At 39.7% G+C, this 22,553-nt stretch overlaps 1 protein-coding gene and 1 long non-coding RNA gene across 2 annotated transcripts in view; one reads left to right on the top strand and one right to left on the bottom strand.

Annotated features, from left to right (window-relative positions):
• The window catches only part of CD3H18orf63 (chromosome D3 C18orf63 homolog), a 31,634-nt gene extending 21,425 nt beyond the window's left edge, over positions 1-10,209 (bottom strand). The window contains exons 1-6 of the mRNA XM_060611861.3: positions 10,068-10,209; positions 8,194-8,362; positions 6,090-6,168; positions 4,207-4,263; positions 1,993-2,104; positions 1,373-1,414 (exon numbers count right to left, since the gene is read on the bottom strand). Coding sequence (XP_060467844.3) covers positions 1,373-1,414; positions 1,993-2,104; positions 4,207-4,263; positions 6,090-6,168; positions 8,194-8,327 — 424 coding nt within the window. The 5' untranslated portion in view covers positions 8,328-8,362; positions 10,068-10,209. The remainder of the gene's footprint in view (positions 1-1,372; positions 1,415-1,992; positions 2,105-4,206; positions 4,264-6,089; positions 6,169-8,193; positions 8,363-10,067) is intronic.
• An 88-nt stretch (positions 10,210-10,297) lies between these two features.
• Positions 10,298-12,607, top strand: LOC132665073 (uncharacterized). Its single transcript, XR_009603953.3, has 2 exons — positions 10,298-10,628; positions 11,917-12,607. It is a non-coding gene; the product is annotated as an uncharacterized LOC132665073 (long non-coding RNA).
• Positions 12,608-22,553: the final 9,946 nt, after the last annotated feature.

The raw sequence follows: 22,553 nt of genomic DNA, 5'->3' as shown, positions 1-22,553 counted from the left end.
GACAGAGGCCTGAAACAACACTGATATATGGCCATGTATGTGTTGAGGGGTCATAGGGCAGGGTTACAATAAAACAGCGAGTCATCCTACAGTTGAGTGAAAAATTCAATAAATACCTTTTACAAGCCTCGTGTCTATTATTATATATTATATGTGAAAAATGGACACTGTCTTCTTAAATCAGGAGAGGTACCACGCAGAGCTCCTGACTTCATAGTCTTTTCCTAACAAATGCTTATCAATATACCAGCAGATAAAATACAGATTTCATAGAGACCCAAAGCTTCTACCTTGCTTTCTCATAATCAAAATTACTTACGTAAGTCAGAGAGTGGTTATCTTGGGAAGGGGTAGTACCTGGATGAAAGCATGAGGGGATTTCCAGGGAACTGGTTATGTTCTGTTTCTTGATCTGAGAACTGGTTATGAGGATATGTGTAGTCTGTGAAAATCCAATGAGCTATATACACTTAACAATTTGTCAGTTTTGCTGTAGAATATTACATTTGGTAAAACTAAAAGAAAAACTGTAATACAAGAGTGAGGGATTTTGCTCTCCTAAACTTTTATCTTTAATCTCTGGCAGCTATAGTCTCTTGACAGTGGGGATGAAACTGAATTTCTGTAATGAACCCATTTGTCCAGAGCTAGAGCACAGTGACTGCCACTGTGCAACTTAAAAATGAAACCAGTGTAAGGAAGGCAAATAGGCTTCAGCCTGAAAGTTAACTCAAAGCGAATAGTTCTGGATTAGAGGTGCTAGCTCAGGATTTAAGGCGATGAACAAATTGTGGTGAAAGCTACCATGATTGATCAATGTCTCCTTGGATTTAGGATTTCCACCTCTCTGCTCTCTCTAGACTACTGTTTAGGAACAGGTCTACCTGCCCAACAGCCATGCTTATCAATAACAAATTAGACTGTACTGTAAACTGTGTATTTTAGATCATCTTTGTCTCTTTAGACAATCTTTCTTTACTCTTTTAAGGAGAAGAATTGCGTTCTCATAAGAAATAAATCTTTTCCTTACAACGATACTAACAATTTTTAATTATATGATTCTGGAAACTATACATTACAAATGCCTGTAGAATTAAATTCCTTCAGGGTCATAATTTTAACTAAGTAGAGAAATTAAAAATGTAGATTTTATTCCAATTAAGAGAAGTTAACTTTTTCTCTTATAGGTAAGAACATATATTTTGACCCAGAGGTGATGTCCTGGGTAAATTGTGATTATATTAACAACCGATTCAATTATGACATAACCTAATCATTGATTGTAACAACCCAACGATCTGTAACATTGTTTTATTTAACAACTGTTGACCATATTAATGTTTTATCTATTGGCTTATACATTTTTACTTACCAACAGCACTTTGCTTTCCCATCTGAGAAAGAAATTCTCGTCCTTAAAAAAATTCATAGGACATGCTTTATTATTATAACTTATAAATCATGCTTGATAAATAAAATCTTTTTCTGTGTAATTATCAAAGCTAAGCAAAATATTTTAAAATGCAGTTTTACACAAAGGAATATCTGAAGACAGTTCGGAAAAAAATACAATCACTCAAAAAGTATCCAAGTTCAGAAATTCTTCTTTTTAATAGTTATTTCCGGGCATAAAATACTTAGAAAATGGACAGACCTCAACACAAAATCCAGAAGAGCCTTTTGATTCCAACAATGTTGGTAATTTGTGTTCATTTTATCATAATTCTCCATAACTTATAGTTATTCCTTTCCAAACATCAAGTATTATATAATTTTTAAAAATTATTTGAAAAAACATCAGTGGCCTCTGGATACCATCCTAGGTAAGGAGAGGACATTTATATTGTTGTGGACTTGCCTAAGAAGGCTTAGTTGGGGTGAAACTTTAAAAACTATTCCCTAAAAATGATATATCTTGAAATTTAAAACAGATGCCCATAATAGAAATAATCTAGTTCAGAAACCCCTGATGACTGAAAGAGATAAAGTTACCTTGCACCAAGAGATGGCCAGTTTTATTCCAGGCTGGAGCAAGCCTAGCCATGAGTGAGTATGAAAGGCAGTTTTGAAGAATTACAGGGATTACTCTCTGTGGAGCCTCCACCTAAACATATTAAAGAAAAAACATGGGCAAATTCACAGCAATTGGCATGCCCCTGTAAACTCAAAGAAAATGTTTGTTTAGATCACCACCAAACAAACTGGGTTATTTTGGATATGAGTTATAGTCATCACTACAGGTAATCCTATCTTGTTCTAAAGCTAAAGAAGTGTTAAAACATATTTGCTTTGAAACCAGGAAGACTATCATGCTACAATGCCCAAATTCTCCCTCCTTATCCTGGCCCAATAAACCTAAAGTTTTGAACTCCCGTGCTAGGTAGGACCTTACACTTTACTTTGTATTTTGCTTTGCACAGAGGAAACCAGCCCAGAACTATACTATAATAATTTTCCTTGTTGTTCACTTTAATTCAACATCAGAAAACAATTAAATACTTACATAGGCACACATGAAACCAGCACCCTGTCTCTACTTGTAGAGAATTTTGAAAAATCACGACTTTTACTTCTGAGTAGTAAGAAGTAATAGGCTCAGATTTATCCTCCCCCTAGAATAACTAAAAAACTGGGCAAGTTATATAAAACAATGGTTCACAAGACACTGGGCATCTAGCAATAAAGACGAGCAATCCTTAAGAGATGGGAAACCTACAATTACCCGCTGTGTATTGATTAAGGAGGGTTTCTAGGCTGTGGTGCAGGGAAGGAGAACCCTGGAAGAGCCATGGGTTCCTTCCACTGAGGAGCCAGCTGAGAGTCCAAGAAGCCAAGTGAGCTGGTGTTGAGGGCAAAGCATTAGAGGGAGAGAACTGAACAGAGAGCAAACTCTGAGATCAGCAGAGTCCGTCTTGACTCATCAGCTAAGTACGGATTAGCACGTGCATGTAAGGAAAATACCCAGGGCTGAGGAAAGAACCAAGGTTGTTTTCTATACAAATATCCTTGCAAATATAGCCTAGAAGAAGATGCTGCCACTGCCTCTCTTAGCAAGACATGCCAAAGAGAATTGTCTCCCAAAGATTATTCACCCCTCATTTTTGTGACCTTTTGGTCTGGCGAATTTTCCCAAGATATAAGTAACTAATTTGCTGGCAAGGAAGAAGACCAAATCTGTTCAATTTGTTTCACAGATATTTTAATTAAGGATACTATCAATAGGACTTCAAGCAGCAGGATGAGGCCAACTTGCAACATTAAACTCAAACATGAACTCAGAGAAAGACCATATTTGGGGCCATAAAATAAGCCTCAATAAATTAAAAAAAGGTTCAAGTTATACAAAACATGTTCTCTAACTACAATTAAATTAGAAAACAATAATAGAAGTATCCTTGGAAAATCCCCAAATATATGGAAACTACATAACACATTTCTAACCCATAGTTCAAAGAAGAAATCAAAGGAGAATTAGAGAAAAAATAAAAACAAAACATATATTTTACAGAAAATCTGTAGCACTAAATGTCTCTATATTAGAAAAGAATGTTCTCAAATCAATGACCTCAGCTTCCACCTGAAGCAACTAAAACATGAAGAGTAAACTAAATCCAAAATAAGCATAAGAAAACAAACAATGAAGACCAAAATGAATTATCAATGACATACAAAACAATAAAACAGCTGAGAAAATCTACAAAACCAAAAGCTTGTTTTTTGTAATCAACAGGCTTGCTAAGCCTCTAGGAAGACTGATTAGGGAGGGGGGAAAAAAGACACACGTTACCAGTATCAGGATGAGAGAGCTAACATCACTACAGATTCTACAGCAAAGGAAATTAAGGGAGTATTAGAGGCAACTTTATGTCAGTACAAGTGACAAGTTAGATGAAACGAACACATTCCTTGAATTAGATAACTTGAATAGTTCTATTATCTATTAATGATATTGAAATTATAGTTAAAAACCTTCCCACAAGGAAAATGCCTGACCCTGATAATTTGATTGATGAATTTTATCAAGAATGTATGGAAGAAAGAATAAAAATTCGACACAAACTTCAAAAACCAAAAAGGCAGGTTCTTTCACATGCATGGCAATAACTTATGAGAAAGATACTTTAAGTTTTGTTTGATGACAAAAAGAAGTTGAATACAAAATCATTATAAATAGTATTTGGAATTATTATTCTCTTAAGAACTTACTTTAGCTCCGTGTTTTTCAATATAGGCATTAAGTTTTCCAGCTTTATAAAATGTTATCTACAACAACAAAACAACAAAAATCCACATTTATAAAAATTACTTAAATATACTATTAATTAAAGAAATACAAAAAGAATTTAAACATTATACAGCAGAGGACACATCATCAGGCCATCATCCTAACAGTTCCTATGTGTTGGAGAAGCAAGTGATAATCATTCTCTCCCTAAAACAGAATCTGTAGGTACATTCTCAAAGTTAAGAAAGCCTTTTTGGGAGTGATACAAACCTAGAAAAGGAAAAGGCTAATACATTTCTATAATATTTAACATCTCTCTTAATACACAGTAAATTTCTAGGCATGAATAAAGAAAATGGACACAACTGTAAGAGCAAGAGAAAGTTCAAAAGGCCAAAGTGCTTTACTAACCATGAAAGAGACAGAAATTCAAAGATACTATTTTTAACCTAACAGATTGGCAGATATGTAAAGGCTGCTAATATCTAGTGTTTATGAGGATATGGAAATATAGGTTCTCTCAATATACTCTTTATGAAAATGCCATCCAGCACAAGCTTTTCAGAGAGTAATTTAGCATTATCTAGATTATAGTATAAAATGTATAAATGTATATAGTATAAAATGCACTGCAATCCCTCTTCTAGGAATTTGACCCATAGAAACTTCCAGACCAATAAAAATGATATAATTTCAATGATGCTTTCTGAAGCGCTATAGTAGTACAACTAGAAATTCAGATGTGCATTAGAAAATATTAACTAAATTATTATACACCAATACAATAAAATATTTCACAGCCTCAACCATGAACCAGAATAACATCCAGGAGAGGCTGTTCAAGGGGAAATGGATGGCAAGTTTAAAATAGTATGTGTAATAATTCCATTTTCTACTTTAAGTATAAAAAAAATTATGTAATATCTTTGTAAGAAAGCAAAACATATTTTTATATGCCTGCTTTCCTCTTAGTATTCTTGCCAAGATTAGGATATTTGAATTCATGAGAACTCTGAAACAATGTCCTCCTTGTTCCATAAAGATTTTCAGGTAGAAAAGAACACAAATAAGAGTTATTAGTGTTTACTTGTCTACAAACAGCTTATCCTTCTTAAAAATGATATCAAGAATGAAAAGATAAGATGAATATATAACCATATAACATAGAAGAAAAAATAAAGGAAATTATTATTCTCTTAAGAACTTACTTTAGCTTAAGTAAGTTTCTTCTATGTTACTTTATTGATAGCTTATTAATATTAATAAATGTTCATTTCACTGGATTCTGAGGAATTGAAATCTGAGAGTAAGAGGATCTTTTCTCAAAGATTTTTGACAAAAATCACAGAATAACATAATTTTTATAAAGATTTTTGGCATTTCATTATCATTCCCAGTAACATACAGCACTGGGAAAATTCATTCTAATTTTATTAAGTGTAAAAAAAAATTTTAAATACAGTTTCCAAATTAAAAACACTGTCGATCTAAGTCCTTTAAAAACAATTGGACATATGTTGGAATGGGAAACTTCTTCCTTTACTTTAATGGAATTCTAAGGAAAAAAATATAAGAAAAATATTAAGCCCATGCTATTTTCAAAAAATTATGCTATATTATTTTACTCATTAATAGTCTTTATCTTAGTATTTATGACAGAAAAAAAAATATTAAATTAGAACCATGAAAATGAATTTTAAATATCAGGTATATCAAAGTTAAAGTCTATAATTGATTCACTCAAACTATAATACAGGTAATTTGGCTTCATAAACCACATTCAATTTGAGCTATAATTAATTCTCTTATCAATATTGCTCCCAATAATTAGTAATAACACTTCATAAAATTTTAAAATACTAACCGCCATCACTACCCAAATTTGGTTTAATATTCCAGGCACAGGTGATGCAAGAATATCTTGGTGCAAAAACAGCAATTGCCTGTGGAGATGAAATGTATTAATTGTAAAGTGGATTTGCCCACTGTCTGGTTTCACTTTATCAGAACATTTAGAAAATTGCTTAGTTCTATTCAAAAGTTTACATTTCTTCTAGGGAAGGACTGTGCTATAGACTTCTGCATCTCTCCTCACACTTAACATGGTAACTTGAATATTTAGGTATTCATCCAAGATTTAAGAATGTTAGGTTCCAAATATTGATATTAATATGAAAACATGTCCCTGCATCTGAGTTTCCCAATCTCTTTCATCTGTGAACTTAGATTCCTCATTTAAAACTCCGTTTCTGTCCAAGTATAGATTTGAAGATGTCTAAACATTGTTAAGAATCCAGCTCTTTTAACTTCTGTTTCTTCTGTTTTCCTTTTTTTAAGTGGTGATCAGGAGGCATTAGAGACAAGACTATAAGGATTCATCTATCAGTGAAGTTACCAAATACTTCACCGTTACAACTATCGACTGGATGCTTTTCCTTTAAAAAGAAAACGTTTTCCAAGCCAAAATGAAGAGGGTGGTTGTTTCAGTTTAGCATTCAACAGCCAAATGAACTCATAACAAAAATCATCACAATTCAAATTACCATCAATTTTGTTTCAAAGATCAAGGAAAAGGTGGAGAAAACACAAAAGGGACTAGAAACGGAAGAATGAAAAATTTCAAAATTCATCATCAGGAAAACAAACTTTAAAAGACATGAGTGTGTGTGGGGGGAGCGGGGAGGGGTTTCCTCAAAAAGTAAGATGGGCCAACCTGTTTGTCCTCAGAACGCGGGTGCAGAACCAAGTGCGGCAAGCACTTGAATTTGCAGTGCCTGCCTTTGTCTGACATGGTGAAGTCTCCTCTCAATCTGTTCCAGCCTCTTTGTCAGCTACTGGGACTGAGTCAAGACATCCCACTCTGTGGGCATGGTTTGAGAGTAAACAGCAGAAAATCTCAGGTTTCCCACTATTTGTTTCCACAAGGAGTCACAGGTAAATGTTCAATAGGTTTCAAACTACACCTTAGCAGGAAGGGTACAGGCTTCTGGATGCACTTGAGTGGGAGAATATACAAAGGGAAGAAGGAAAGTTTTGTAATTAAGAACAAAATGGGAGGACAACTCGCGAGTGTCTTTATTTCTGGCTCCTAGCAATATTCTGTTTGCTCCTCCCCAAGAAAGGCAGCTACAGATGTAATCTTGTCACGCTTTCTAAGAGTCCTTCTTTGAGTGCCTCAAATAATTTAAGGGACTAATACACGCTGGGTCCTCAACAATCATGGAGTTATACTTTAGGCTTCAACCAAGCTGTTTTTCAGACTACCTTGGGTCAGATATTTCAAGATAGTTCTTGGAGAAACAGTCTTCAGAAGTGATCTTATGCTGACCCGAAAATTAAGAGAAACTGTCATCTGGGGCGCCTGGGTGGCGCAGTCGGTTAAGCGTCCGACTTCAGCCAGGTCACGATCTCGCGGTCCGTGAGTTCGAGCCCCGCGTCAGGCTCTGGGCTGATGGCTCGGAGCCTGGAGCCTGTTTCCGATTCTGTGTCTCCCTCTCTCTCTGCCCCTCCCCCGTTCATGCTCTGTCTCTCTCTGTCCCAAAAATAAATTGAAAACGTTGAAAAAAAAATTTAAAAAAAAAAAGAAACTGTCATCTGAACTGTTTACAGTATCTCCTAAAGTGTCCATAAACAGTAGGTACTCAATAAATATTTATTAATTTCTATCTCTAAGTTTTGGGGAGTCTGATCTAATTCATCAATGTCCGTAAAAAATTTAAATTAAAAACATCACACAAGAAGTCACAAATACAAAAACTCAATAGTGTGATATTCCATCTCAAGTATTTTAAGTCCTTCCCCAAATGTAATCCGATATACCTGGTCAGAAGAAAACTGAATTCCTTTATTTAAAACTATATACACAGATTGAGCAGAAGAGTAGTTTGCTTTAAAGGAGATACTTCTAAAACAGCGCGTATACGTCTCAAAAAATTTAGAAAGCCTCAGTCATAAAGTGTACTTTTTACCTGCACATCCTCATTTGCGTACTCCTAATCTCAGTATCCGCCACCCCATTACTCAGTATTATCCTGACAGCACAGAGTTTGTGTAAATCTGGAGATGTGATGAAGAACAATGACTGCTGCCTCGAATCATTCATATTTTCCTGTTGACTGAATGTCTCAGCTACCAGGCCTTTAAAGATAAACAACAATAAAGCGGTAATAAATTCTCTTACCAATACGGATTTAATACCAACCCACCACAGAATATTTGATATTGTGTTGGAATAAGTCAGTAAAAACAAATGAACAGACTTCAGCATTTAAATATCACTAACATTTTAAGAATTTTTTACCTGCTAGAACTTTTTGGTACAAGTTTTATTAAGATATAGTGCAAATAACCTCCAACGCACCTATTTATATTATACAATTCAATGGTTTTTACTATGTTTGCTGTTATGCAACCATCACCGTACACATTAGAAAATTTTCATCATTTCAAAAAGATAATCTAGAATTTTAAGCCCGAAGTTTTATATCCTAAACAATTTGAATATAATAATACAAAAACCAGCTATTTAAATGCCTCCTCTAATCTAGGTACTAGATCTATTTCTATCACATTGTCTTTAATAAACTTCTCTAATGTTCCTATTTTTTTTTAACATTTATTTGAGAGAGAGAGAGAGAGAGAGAGAGAATGAATATGACAGGTGAGGGGCAGGGAGAGAGGGAGGCACAGAATCCAAGGCAGGCTCCAGGCTCCGAGCTGTCAGCACAGAGCCTGATGCGGGGCTTGAACTCACGAGCCGTGAGACCATGACCTGAGCCGAAGTCAGATGCTGAACCGACTGAGCCACCCAGGCGCCCCTGTGTTGTGCATATTTTAAAGAAGTCCAGTCAAAGACACAGGCGAAAGTTTGTGATTCGCTACTTTTATTTCTAAAACACATTTCCCACGAAAATGACTTTGTCATTCTTCCTTTAAATATCTTCTGGCAGATGGGGCGCCTGGGTGGCTCAGTTAAGCCTCTGACTCTTGGGTTCCACTCAGGTCACGATCTCCGGGTTTCTGAGTTCCACGGGGCTCTTTGCTGTCAGCCCGTGGGCTTCAGATCCTCTGTCCCCATCTCTCCGCCCCTCGAGCAGTCCCCCTCCTCTTCCGCCTGTCTTCCAAGACTAGCCAGAAAAAAGCACGCAGACCGCACTGCTCTGTTCAGGAGCGCGCAGAAATCTGGTTTTCGAGTTCGCGACCAGGACAAGTCGCAGATAGAGAGCGTCTTCTCTTTCCCCTCCCCGGATACCCTGCCGCCGGCGCTCACGTGTCGTTCGGAACCGCGGTTCCACACTGCCCTCCTGCTGCTCGGGGCCATCACCCAGCAGCAGGGGCCCGCAGGGGCCCGCCCTCGACGGCTCGCAGAGCCCACTGGCAAGCAAGCCTGGCACCGGGGCCGGGGTCTGAGCAGCCCTCGGCCTGTGGGGCCCGCTGGGCCAAACTGCGGCCCGGAGGCTAGAGGACCGCGGTGGAAACATGGCCAAGGCCTTCATTCGGCTGAAATCCAGGGTGTAAGCGCCGACCCTGTGACTAACGCGTCAAAACAGGTGCCCTGAAGATTGGAACCTGGGGCCCGTCCTCCCCCCGCCACCTCCGCCATCACCACTGGCCCACAAGGTCGGCTCGCGCTGCTCCGGGCGCTGGCACGGGGTCCCCCCTCCCCCCCCCCCCCCGCCGCCGCGGATCGCTTCCTGGCGGGGAACCACGTCCGGGAGCACGTTTGTAAAACCCGTGGAAGCCACGGCCTCCCGAGGGAGAAGCACGAGCCTTCTCCCTTCTCGCGGGAGGGGAGACGGCAGGGCCTGCAGCGGCCTCCCCGGTCCCTGCCCGGCTCCCTCACCCCGATGTCTCCCGGTCGGCCCGGGTTCGCCTTCGAGGGCCGTTCGCCTCCCGGCCTCAGGGCCCGCGCTCCTCGGCCGCCTCTCCCGCGCTCCCCTCTCTGCCCTCCCAGCGTGCCCCGCGCACCACACGCTCCCGGCGTGCCCCGAGCGTCCCGGCCTGCGGCGTGTCACGTGCGCAGCCCGCCGCACGTATCGGGTGCTCCCGGCGTGCCCCGGGCGCCCAGCGTTTCCCGCCTACGTTGCTGACGCCGGCGCCCGCCCGGCGTCCCGGCCGGTCCGGGAGGGAAGGGCCGGGGTTGACCTCCGTGGGGCTCAGGCGCGAGGCCCGGCGGCCCCGGAGGAAGCGTACAGCCGTGTGGGCGGAGTGCGGCCGCGGGGGAGCCGCAGGCGCCGACGCCGCGCGGGCCGCTTTCCCGGCCCTCACAGAGGCAAGCGAGCCTTTTGCGTCGCCCGCAAGGCCCGCGGTGGACGCGTCGGCCCTGGCCGGAACGTTCTGCCGCGTGCCGCGGAGGGGCGGCAGGGCGCAGGCGCCTTAGGCGAGCCTCCCGTCCGTTTGACAGGTATTTATTAAGCGCCTGCCGTGTGCCCGGAGCTTTTCCAGGAGTTAGCGACGGGGCGTTAAGCAAACAGCGTTCTGTGGCGTCGTGGACCTCACACGTTGCTTGCGTCTCACAAGTTCCGGTTCCTCGAGGGACAGGAAATGGGATAAAGGAGCAACATGGGAGATGGTGCCAGGCGCATGGAAGGAACATAACGCGGGCCGGGAAGACGGAGTGTGGGGAGAGGCGGTGACAGAGGCCAGCAGGCCTCGTGGAGCAAGCGGCACGGGAGTAAGACATGAAGGCGGTCGGAGTGGGTGGCCACTCGGATGTTAGGGGACAAGGTTGCGGGGGAGAGGAGAGCGAGGGCAAGGGCCTGAGGCAGGAGGTGACCAGGGGCGCAGTGGGTCCGGAGAGGTTGAAGCCGAAGCCGGACAGAGGGCATCAGGCCCAAGCTGTGCATGTTGCAATAGGCGCACCGGGCTGCTGTGCTCAGAGAGGGGCTGCTGGGGACACAGGGACAGGGAGGAGAGTGGTCAGGAGGCAATGGCAGGAATCCGGGAGAGAGAGGCGATGTGCTAGGTTCAGGAGAGGGCCGACGAGGTTGGATTGGGCTGTGAAGCTACTTGAAGTTGTACCTAATTCTTTTTGGGGGTTTTTTAGGTTGATCTGGAGAGACAGAGACAGAATCGGCGGGGGGAGGGGCAGGGACAGAGAGGGAAAGAATCCTGGCAGGATCCAAACTGTCAGTGCGCAGGGCCTGATGCGGGGCTTGAGCCCAACAAACGCTGAGATCATGACCTGGGTGGGAATCAAGGGTCCAACACGTAACCGACTGAGCCATCCAGGCGCCCCAAGATACTTGAAGTTTAATACATTTTGGACATGGTATGATGTGGGGTCTGAGAGAGAGGAGTCAAGCTTAACTCCAAGGTTTTCGTACTAATGACTTGGGAGGATAGGGTTGCCATCATCTGAGAGGGGGATGACTGTGGGAGGAGCAAGTTTGGGGATGAAGATCAAGAGGAGTTCCGTTCTGGACATGTTGACCTTGAGAAGTGAAGAGGAGGAGGTCTGGGGAAAGATGTGGGTGTAATAGATGGTATTTAAAACCCCGAGGGCCGCCTGGGGGGCTCTGTCGGTTAAGCCTCCAGATTCGGCTCAGGTCATGATCTCACAGCTCCTGAGTTCAAGCCCCGCGTCGGGCTCTGTGCTGACAGCTCAGAGCCTGGAGCCTGCTTCCGATTCTGTGTCTGTGTCTCTCTCTGCCCCTCCCCTGCTCACGCTCTCTTTCTCTCTCAAAAATCAGCATTAAAAAAAAGCTAATCTTAAAAGAATAAAAATAGAGCCACAAGACCAGATCACCGAGAGAGTGTAGGAAGAAAAGAAGCCCTTACACTGAATCCTGGCAGACTCCAATATAAGTTCCTGGAGAAGAGGAGGAACCTCCTGTGTGGAATGCCAGGATATTTTGTATTAAGCGAAGAGCCATTTTTCAACCTCACATCTTACCAGGTTCCGGAAGTTCTATCGTGAAAGGATGAGATTTCGTTTCGTGATTGATGTTTGATCTATTGGAATCATTACTTATTTTGTATTTGTAAAATAAACGTTGGCAAAGAGGAGTCCTTTTAGGTATATTCCTAGCTCAGAAAGTGCTCAATACTTAATTGTTTGGTTACTTATAACCAGCTGGGAGATCATAGTAAGTAATTAATTATCACGAGATTGATGAGCAAAATCAGCGCCCTATGACAAATGTAGTTTGCAACATTAAGTGAACAAAATAAAATCTTCTGAAACAAACATTCCAACAAATAAACTTTTTGTCCTAAACTTTTATACTCTGGTTTTATGTCAGCAATCATTGGAATTATTAAACCGCTGAAGATTACAGAAAAGCTCTTTATCCTACCTGGGATATACACATAGGGAAAAAAACAACTGCATGAAGACAATGTCAAAAATAAATATAGATTCAGCTTACATCTAACAATAAATGCATATTTCTCCCTGGTCTGTCTTATATATGTAAATAAAGATAAACCTAGTGTTCCTCATTCTGAAAAGCACACCTGTCAACCCTTCCTGTTCTTAATATCTCTGCTATTGAACTTACGGCCTCTGACTTCAACAATTTTAACACGGCAGAATTAAAAATATTTGAAATCACGTAACACCCAAGTACTAAATATCCAGTTCTGTTCCATGAAGATGAAATACTGCTTTTTGTGAAAACATGGACAAATCTTTCAAAATGTGAATAAGTCATAAGTAGACAGTTTTATGGTTTTTTTGAAAATGCCCATCCTTGTTTACCCACCAGTCATATCTAAAAATAGAACATTACCTTCATGCATCTCCAACATTCCCCTTCATACCTTCTCCCAGGCATTTACCCACTTCCTCCAGAAGTAATCACTGTCCCAACTGCGAAAATCGTTAAGTTAATCTTGTTAATTTTGAACATTTCTATTAATGGAAGCATACAACATGAATTCTTTTATGTCTAGCTTCGCTCATAAACATGTCCATGAGATCCATATTGTTGAGAGTAGCAGTGTCTTATTTTCATTACTTACACTTCATTTCCATTACATAATGGATAGTGTTCCATTGTGTGTATATATGCTTCATTTTATCCTTTCTGAGGTTAAATGGGCAATTAGATTGCTGCCAGTTTGGGATTATTATGAAGAATGTTGTGAAGAGAATTCTTATTAAGAAAAAAAGTCTGGGGCGCCTGGGTGGCCCAGTCAGGCGTCTGACTTCGGCTCAGGTCATGATCTCATGGTCTGTGGGTTCGAGCCCCACGTCAGGCTGTGTGCTGACAGCTCAGAACCTGGAGCCTGCTTTGGATTCTGTGTCTCCCTCTCTCTCTGCCCCTCCCCTGCTCACGTTCTGCCTGTCTCTCTCTCTCTCCCAAAAATAAAACATTAAAAAAAAAAAAAAGAAAAAAGTCCTAGAAGGCTACATACATTGTAATCCCATTTTTGTAAAGCTCAGTAGTTCTCCAAGCAAAGCTAAACAATGGGGGCTCCTGGATGACTCAGTCGGTTAAGTGTCTGACTCCAGGTTTTGGCTTAGGTCATGATCTCATGGTTTCATGAGTTCAAACCCCATGTTGGGCTCTGTGTTGGCAGCACAGAGGAGCCAGGTTGGGATTCTCTTTCTCCTTCTTTCTCTGCCCCTCCCCCACTCACGCTATCTCTGTCTCTCTCAAAATAAACTTAAAGCTGAACAATGAATTATTGGTATATGTGCATAACTATTTTTTCTACAAGCAAGGAAATGTTAAACACAATTCAGGATAATAATGATTTTTGGATGGCAGAAGGATGGGATATGGGAGGAACTGTAGTCCCCAAGTCAAGTGAAGGGTTCACTGGTGCTCATTTATATTATTAAATTTCAAAACATATATGTACCTCCACTTATACTAAACATTAAATCATAATTTTTTTTTTTTTTAAATTTTTTTTTTTTTCAACGTTTTTTATTTATTTTTGGGACAGAGAGAGACAGAGCATGAACGGGGGAGGGGCAGAGAGAGAGAGGGAGACACAGAATCGGAAACAGGCTCCAGGCTCCGAGCCATCAGCCCAGAGCCTGACGCGGGGCTCGAACTCACGGACCGTGAGATCGTGACCTGGCTGAAGTCGGACGCTTAACCGACTGCGCCACCCAGGCGCCCCTATAATTTTTAATTAATAAGGCACATAATGTCATAGGACCAACCAGAATTTTTATCCTGGGAAAAACTTTGCTGACAGAATACATTTTGATGACAAGCTTGTGGACAGGCTAATTTACCAGGTATACGAGTTACTTATGTTTCTGTTTATCACTCACAGGCATTCCAGATGGGAAAGAATCCTCTTAAAGATTCCACCTCCAGCTTGACTGCATGTATCTCTTTTATGACGATTAAGGTTGTTGCATTGTATTAAATCATGTTTAAATTGTCTGGACATACAAAAATTAGGCCATTTTTTTGGGTAAGCTAGTACCACATGAAAACAAAGCCATTTATTTATTTATTTATTTATTTATTATTATTTTTTTTTAATTTATTTTTGGGACAGAGAGAGACAGAGCATGAACGGGGGAGGGGCAGAGAGAGAGGGAGACACAGAACCGGAAACAGGCTCCAGGCTCCGAGCCATCAGCCCAGAGCCTGACGCGGGGCTCGAACTCACGGACCGCGAGATCGTGACCTGGCTGAAGTCGGACGCTTAACCGACTGCGCCACCCAGGCGCCCCAAAGCCATTTATTTTTTAAAAAACAATTTTTTAATGTTTATTTTTGAGAGAGAGAGTATGTGAGCAGAGGAGGAGCAGAGAGAGAGGGAGACACAGAATCCAAAGAAGGCACCAGGCTCTGAACTGTCAGCACAGAGCCCAATGCAGGGCTCAAACTCACAAACTGTGAGATCATGACCTGAGCCAAAGTTAGACGCCCAACCAACTCAGCCACCCAGGCACCCCAGAAAATGAAGTCATTTCTAAGAAAGATTACATGAGGAAGAGTCAGGTCTTTAGTCAGGAAGCTGGCATATGATGATAAGCCCCAGGTGGGGGTTGAGGCTGTGTTTACCATGCACCTTTGCCTGGAATTTGAAGAGTTTGGATGTCTAAGATTGTATTTATGGGTAGAGCATAATCAGCTGTCCTCAAATATATGGAGGGAGCCTGGGACTTACTGGGTGTGCACCTCATAATCACTTAGGGAGATTTGAGAATTTGACGAACTTATTGAATTAACACTGCTGCTTCATTTATTAAAGATGAATAGACTATATCAGGCTCTAGGATCATAGTACATGGTGGTAAATTATGTTTTTGCTTCCTTTAGCAAAGTTCATTTGAATATTCTGGCCCTGCTATAAGAAAGCAAAGAGAGAGCTATTTATCCATATTTCTGCCAGAGTGCCGAGGAAGAGAGTAGGGTGATGGCAGGTGGCAGGGAGTGATACAGTAATCAGTGATAGAATCAGGAAAAGAAGGATACCTAGAGACTAATCTTTACTTCCTTCTAGCATCAACCTTACAGGTCCTAAATGATATTTTTGTTCGGGTAGGGAACTTTCTGACATGGGGATTCCAGCTTGCAAGAACTCCATTGCCCTCTTCATCATTCACATTACTTGTACACTTATGCGGATGCATTGAGCACTTTGGGTAGGTCCTATATGTGCACATTTTTCATTTTAACTGTTATCATGCTGCTGCAGCAATTTTAGACTCTCTCTGTTTCCTAGGCTGGGAAAGAAAGAAAACAATTTTACCTTTAGTAGATGTCTCAGGAAAAGCTAGAAAACTTGGCTAGTTCTCTTGCTAGTGACAGATAAATAAATTAGTTCACGTTTTTCTGTATGGTTGTAATAAAAGTATATTTCCAGGTTCTTACATGCCATCTTCTATATCACATTTGTACCTATGTTCATTCAAAAATGCTTATGGAGCACATACTAAGTGCTAGGCCCTGTGCTGGAGACATAGCTATGACCAAACTGTACCTTCCCTCAAGGAACTCTGGGCCCAGTGAGAAAGACAGACCCGTAGAATGATGACTTAGTGAGTGTGTGATAGAGATGATCAGAGAATCAAGGAATACTGAGAGGGCACTAGTGGGAGGGAAAGTGTGATCAGCACATGCCTCCTCCATTGGTGACCCCTAGGCTGAATCAGAAAGGGTCCTGAGTCCTAGACCAAGAAAAAGGAGTTGTGAGGAAGGAGTAAGAAGGATACTCTGGTAGAGAAGGGGGCTTGAGCAAGGGTATGGAAGTGAGGAAAGGATGCTCTATCTCCAGGGATCTAAAAATAGCTCACTGTTGCTAGGCTATAGGCTTGGGATGGAAATGGCAAATGATAAAGCTGGAGAGAGGCAGATTTTGGATGCTCTGGTAAGGAATTGGAACTTTAGTTATTGGAAGACATTGGAAAGTCTTAGGCAAGAAGTGATGTGATCAGATTTTAATTTTAGACTCACTGTTCTATGGAATATGGGACTGAGGAATTGGAGACTAGAAGGAAGAAGAACCTGTTGAGATATTGTAAGCAGGTAGTAGGCAACTAATCATGAAAGGCAGATCTGGCAAAATGGTACTAGGAATAAAAGAGAAGAGCACTCATTAGATGTTTATGAGGAAAAATCTCTGGGATGCAGTGATAGAATCAATTTTGAGGATGACCTGGATGATTCACAAGCTTCTGACTTGGGAACACCAGCAACTGAATTTCATAGAACTGTCTGGAACCCTAAACCCTTTACAAAGTTAAATAGGATATCTGGAATTTTCCTTATCTATACCATCTTACTCTTGTTCTATTTACTTGTGCTAGAGACAAAAAGAGATTTTTAAAAATAAGTTTAATATTGCAGCCATGTTCTACAATCAAATATTTACTCTCATTATTTGCCTACTCCTAAAGATGTATTTATAAGGAAAATGTGCCTAAGAATGTATTTACAATAAGATAACCTGCATATAATTAACTTGTCATTGTTTGAAGTCGGTGAGGAAAATTGCCCTACCTGTGCAATGAACTTCAGACATTTGTATGAGATTTGTGGTCAGATAATACCCATTGCTCTCTACTTTTCATTTCTGCTGCTGCAGTCCAATTGATCAGAGATTCTCAATTGACATTTGGTATTATAAATATACATGGTTAAAAACAACTTCAGTCATAGGTGCTTTATTTGAAAGTGAATAAAAATATACAAAATTTAGAAAATTTTAGATATTATTGTTAATAGATAGGAAATTATTGAGGGATCAACCAAATAGTCTATACATATTAGAGATTTACATATTTTTGAAGGAAAAAGTTAACGTATGCTAATATAGTACTTAAAAGACCTGGATAGTTTTCCAGACAAACAGAAAGAAAAACTAAAGGAATTTGTGACCACTAAACCAGCCTTACAAGAAATATTAAAGGGGACTCTTTGGGGAAAAAAGGACCAAAAACAACAAAAACTAGAAAGTAACAGAGAACATCACCAGAAACACCAACTTTACACAAGGCACTATGTTAATATCTATCAATAATCACTCTGAATGTAAATGGAATAAATGCTCCAATCAAAAGACATAGGGTATCAGAATGGATAACAAAAACAAGACCCATCTATATGCTACCCAGAAGATACTCATTTTAGACCTAGAGACACCCACAGATTGAAAGTGAAGGGATGGAGAACCATCTATCATGCTACTGGATGTCAAAAGAAAGCCAGAGTAGCAATACTTATATCAGACAAACTAGATTTTAAACCAAAGACTAACAAGAGATGAAGGGCATTACATCATAATTAAGGGGTCTGTCTATCAAGAAGATCTAACAATTGTAAATATTTATGCCCCTAACTTGATAGAAACCAAATATATAAATCAATTAATCACAAACATAAAGTCATTGATAATAATACAATAATAGTAGGGGACTTTAACACCCTGCTTACAGCAATGGACAGAAATTCAACAAGGAAACAATGGCTTTGAATGACACACCGGACCAGATGCACTTAGGAGGTATATTCAGAGTATTTCATCTTCAAGCAGCAGAATCACATTCTTTTCAAGTGCACATGGAATATTCTCCAGATTATATCACATATTGGTTCATAAATCATCCCTCAACAAGTACAAAAAGATTGAGATCATACCTTGCATACTTTCAGACCGCAATGCTATGAAACTTGAAGTCAACCACAAGAAAAAATTTGTAAAGACCATCAATGTATGGAGGTTAAAGAACATCCTACCAACGAATGAATGGGTTAACCAGGAAGTTAAGTAAGAAATTAAAAACTACACGAAAGCAAATGAAAATGAAAACACAACTGTCCAAAACCTTAGGAATGAGGCAAAAACAGTCCTAAAAGGGAAGTATAATGCAATACAGGCTTACCTCAAGAAGGAAGAAAAGTCTCAAATACACAACCTAACCTAACACCTAAAGGAGCTAGCAAAGGAATGGCAAATAAAGCCTAAAGCCAGCAGAAGAAGGAAAATAATAAAGATTAGAACAGATATTAAATGACAATGGAAACAAAGATAATGGTAGAACAGATCAATGAAACTAAGAGCTGGTTCTTTGAAAGAATTAATGAAATTGATAACCCCCAGCCAGACTTATCAAAAAGAAAAGGGAAAGAACCCAAATGAATAAAGTCATGAATGGAAGAGATTACAACCAACACCATAGAAATACAAACAATTGTAAGGATATTATGAAAAATTATATGCCAACAAATTGGGCAATCTGGAAGAAATGGACAAATTCCTAGAAATGTACAAACCACCAAAACTGAAACAGGAAGAAATAGATAATTTGAACAAACCCATAACCAGCAAATAAATTGATTTGGTAATCAAAAATCTTCCATCAAACAGAAGTATAGAGCCAGACGGCTTCCCAGGGTAATTCTACCAGACATTTACAGAAAAGTTAATATCAATTCTTCTCAAACTGTTCCAAAAAAATAGAAATGGAAGGAAAACTTACAAACTCATTCTACGAGTCCAGCATTACCTTGATTCCAAAACCAGACAAAGACCCAACTAAAAGGGAGAATTATAGGCCAATATCCCTGATGAACATGGATGCAAAAAATTTCAACAAGGAATTAGCAAATGGAATGCAATATACATGAAAAGAATTATTCACCATGATCAGTGGGATTTATTCTTGGGCTGCAGGGGTGGTTCAATATTTGCAAATCAATCAGTGTGATACACTACATTAATAAAGGATAAGAACTATATGATCCTCTCAATAGATACAGGAAAAACATTTGACAAAATACAGCATCAATTCTTGATTAAAATCCTCAACAAAGTAGGGATAGATGGAATACACCTCAACATCATAAAAGCCATACACGAAAGACTCACAGCTAATATCCTCCTTGGGGAAAAACTAAGATTTATCTACAGTCAGGAAGAAGATAGGGAAATAAACTCTCACCATTATTGTTTAACGTAGTACTGGAAGTCTTAGCCTCAGCAATCAGACAACAAAAAGAAATAAAAGGCATCCAAGTGGGCAAGAAAGAAGTCAAACTTTCACTACTTGCAGACAACATGATACTACATAGAAAACCTGAAAGATGCCACCAAAATATTGCTACAAGTAATACACATATTCAGCAAGGTCACAGGATATAAAATAAATGTATGGAAATCTGTTGCATTTCTATATACCAATAATGAAGTAGCAGAAGAATAAATCAAGGAATCAATCCCATTTACAATTGCACCAAAACCCATAAGATACCTAGCAAGAAACCTAACAAAGAGGTAAAAGATCTGTATGCTGAAAACTATAGAACACTTATGAAAGAAACTGAAGATGACACAAGGAAATGGAAAGACATTCCATGCACACGGATTGGAAGAACAAACATTGTTAAAATGTCTATACTATCCAAAGCAATCTGCACATTAATAAAGTCCCGATCAAAATAACACCAGCATTTTTTTCAGAGCTAGAACAAACAATCCTAAAATTTGTATGGAACCATGAAAGACCCTGACTAGCCAAAGCAACCCTGAAAAAGAAAAGCAAAGCAGGAGGCATCAGAATTCTGTACTTCAAGCTACATTACAAAGCTGTTATCGTCAAGACAGTATAGTATTAGCACAAAAAACAGAAACATAGATCAATAGAACAGAATAGGAAACCCAGAAATGGACCCATAACTGTATGGTCAACTAATCTTCAACAAAGCAGAAGAGAATACCCAATGGAAAAAAGACGGTCTCTTCAGCAAGTGGTGCTAGGAAACTGGACTACTTCTTTATACCATACACAAAAATAAATTCAAAATGGGTGAAAGACCTAACTGTGAGACAGAAAACTATCAAAATTCTAGAGGAGAACAGAGGTGGGCTCTTTGACCTTGGTTGCAGCAACTTCTTACTAGACATGTCACTGGAGGCAAGGGCAACAAAAGCAAAAATGACCTATTGGGACTTCAAGAAAAAGCTTCTGCACAGTGAAAGAAACCATCAACAAGACTGAAAGGCAGTGTATTGAATGGGAGAAGATATTTGTAAATGGCACATCTGATAAAGGATTACTATCCAAAACCTATAAAGAATTTATCAAACTCAACACCCTAAAAACAAATAATCCAGTTAAGAAATGGGAAGAACACGAGTAGACATTTTTCCAAAGAAGACAGCTAGATGGCTAACCAGACATATGAAAACAATGTCAACATCACTCATCAGGGAAATACAAATCAAAGTCAAGATGAGATACCACCTCACACCTGTCAGAATGGCTAAAATTAACAACACAAACAAGTGTTGGCAAGGATGCAGAGAAAGAGGAACCCTCTTTGCACTGTTGGTGGGAATGCAAACTGGTGCAGCCACTCTGGAAAACAGTATGGAGGTTCCTCAAAAAGTTAAAAGTAGAACTACCCTATGACCCAGCAATTGCACTACTAGGTATTTACCCAAAAGATACAAAAATACATATTTGGAGGGGTAACATGTACCCCAATGTTTATAGCAGCATTATCAACAATAGTCAAACTATGGAAAGAGCCCAAATGTCCATGGACTGATGAATGGATAAAGAAGATGTGTATACACAATGGAGTATTGCTTGGCCATCAAAAGGAATGAAATCTTGTCATTTGCAACAAAGTGGATGGAGCTAGAATGTATTATGCTGAGCGAAATAAGTTAGAGAAATACAAATATAGTATGATTTCACTCATATGTGGAATTTAAGAAACAAAACAGATGAACATATGGGAAGGGGGAGAAAAAGAGGGAAACACACCGTAAGAGTCTCTTTACGATAGAGAACCACCTGAGGGTTGATGAAGGGAAGCAGGTGGGGGGGGGGGAGCGCGAAATGGGTGATGGGCATTAAGGAGGCTACTGGTTGTGATGAGCACTGGGTGTTTTAGGTAAGTGGTGAATCACTAAATCCTACTCCTGAAAACAATATTACACTATATGTTAACTAACTAGAATTTAAATAAAAATTTGAAGAAAAAAAAAGACCTGGAAATAATGCAAATTATCTGTGTAGATACTGTATTTGTATTGGGATTCCATCTTTGCTGAAGTGTCCATTTGTTTGAGGGAACCAGCTCTCTATGGTTATACCTATATAATGACAAATATAATTATCAATGGGTAGGAAAAGGCTGTTCAAGCACATTTTATGCATGAGTGACAGAAAAAATTAGAAAATTAAAAATATAATCAGGATTGCTTATTTTTGCCCTACGGTGGAAGAAGACTGACTGCTTTTTATGGTGTATTTTTACCTGAGGAAATTTAGGAGTGGATTTGGCTTTTGTAAATGTTTACAAAAATGTCTTTGCCAGGGGAAGTCAGGAGGAGTTTGTGAATGTTTGTGTTCCTTCAATTTCTCAGGTTTGTTTGCAAATTTGCCTAGATTTACTTCACTTTGGAGTACCTGCCAGATAAAATGTTTCCTCATACCTGTGTTTTAGAACAAAGAAGTCTTGTTGAGTAATAATCATAGCACTAGCTAAAATCTATTGATTGATTTCTATATGCCAAACCCTGTGCTAAGCATTTTACAAGCATTGGCTTAGAACAGTTAACTGACTAGCTCATGGATCAACTGAACAGTTATGTATCTGATAAGTCACTCAACCAGGGGCTGATCCAGATCACTATAGCTGAAGTTTTGTTTTTAACCACTTCTGGAGTTGGAACTGGGACTGAAATCTGGAACAGTATTGACGTTGTATTACAGATGTAGCCATGACCTCAAGAGGCTCATTGCTCTGCTAGAAGTCATGGGGAGAATCAGCAGTTTTGAGAACTGTTAGGGAATCTGTTAGTATAATCTGGTTTACTATTTTTAAAGTGTATAGGAAAGGTATAACACTAAATGTATACACTTGAAAAGAGAAAACATCTCAGATCAATAATTTAA

Source organism: Panthera onca, chromosome D3 (genome assembly GCF_046562875.1).
Source record: "Panthera onca isolate mPanOnc1 chromosome D3, mPanOnc1 haplotype 2, whole genome shotgun sequence".
Lineage (NCBI taxonomy): Eukaryota > Metazoa > Chordata > Mammalia > Carnivora > Felidae > Panthera > Panthera onca.
This window is presented reverse-complemented; position numbering and strand designations above follow the sequence as displayed.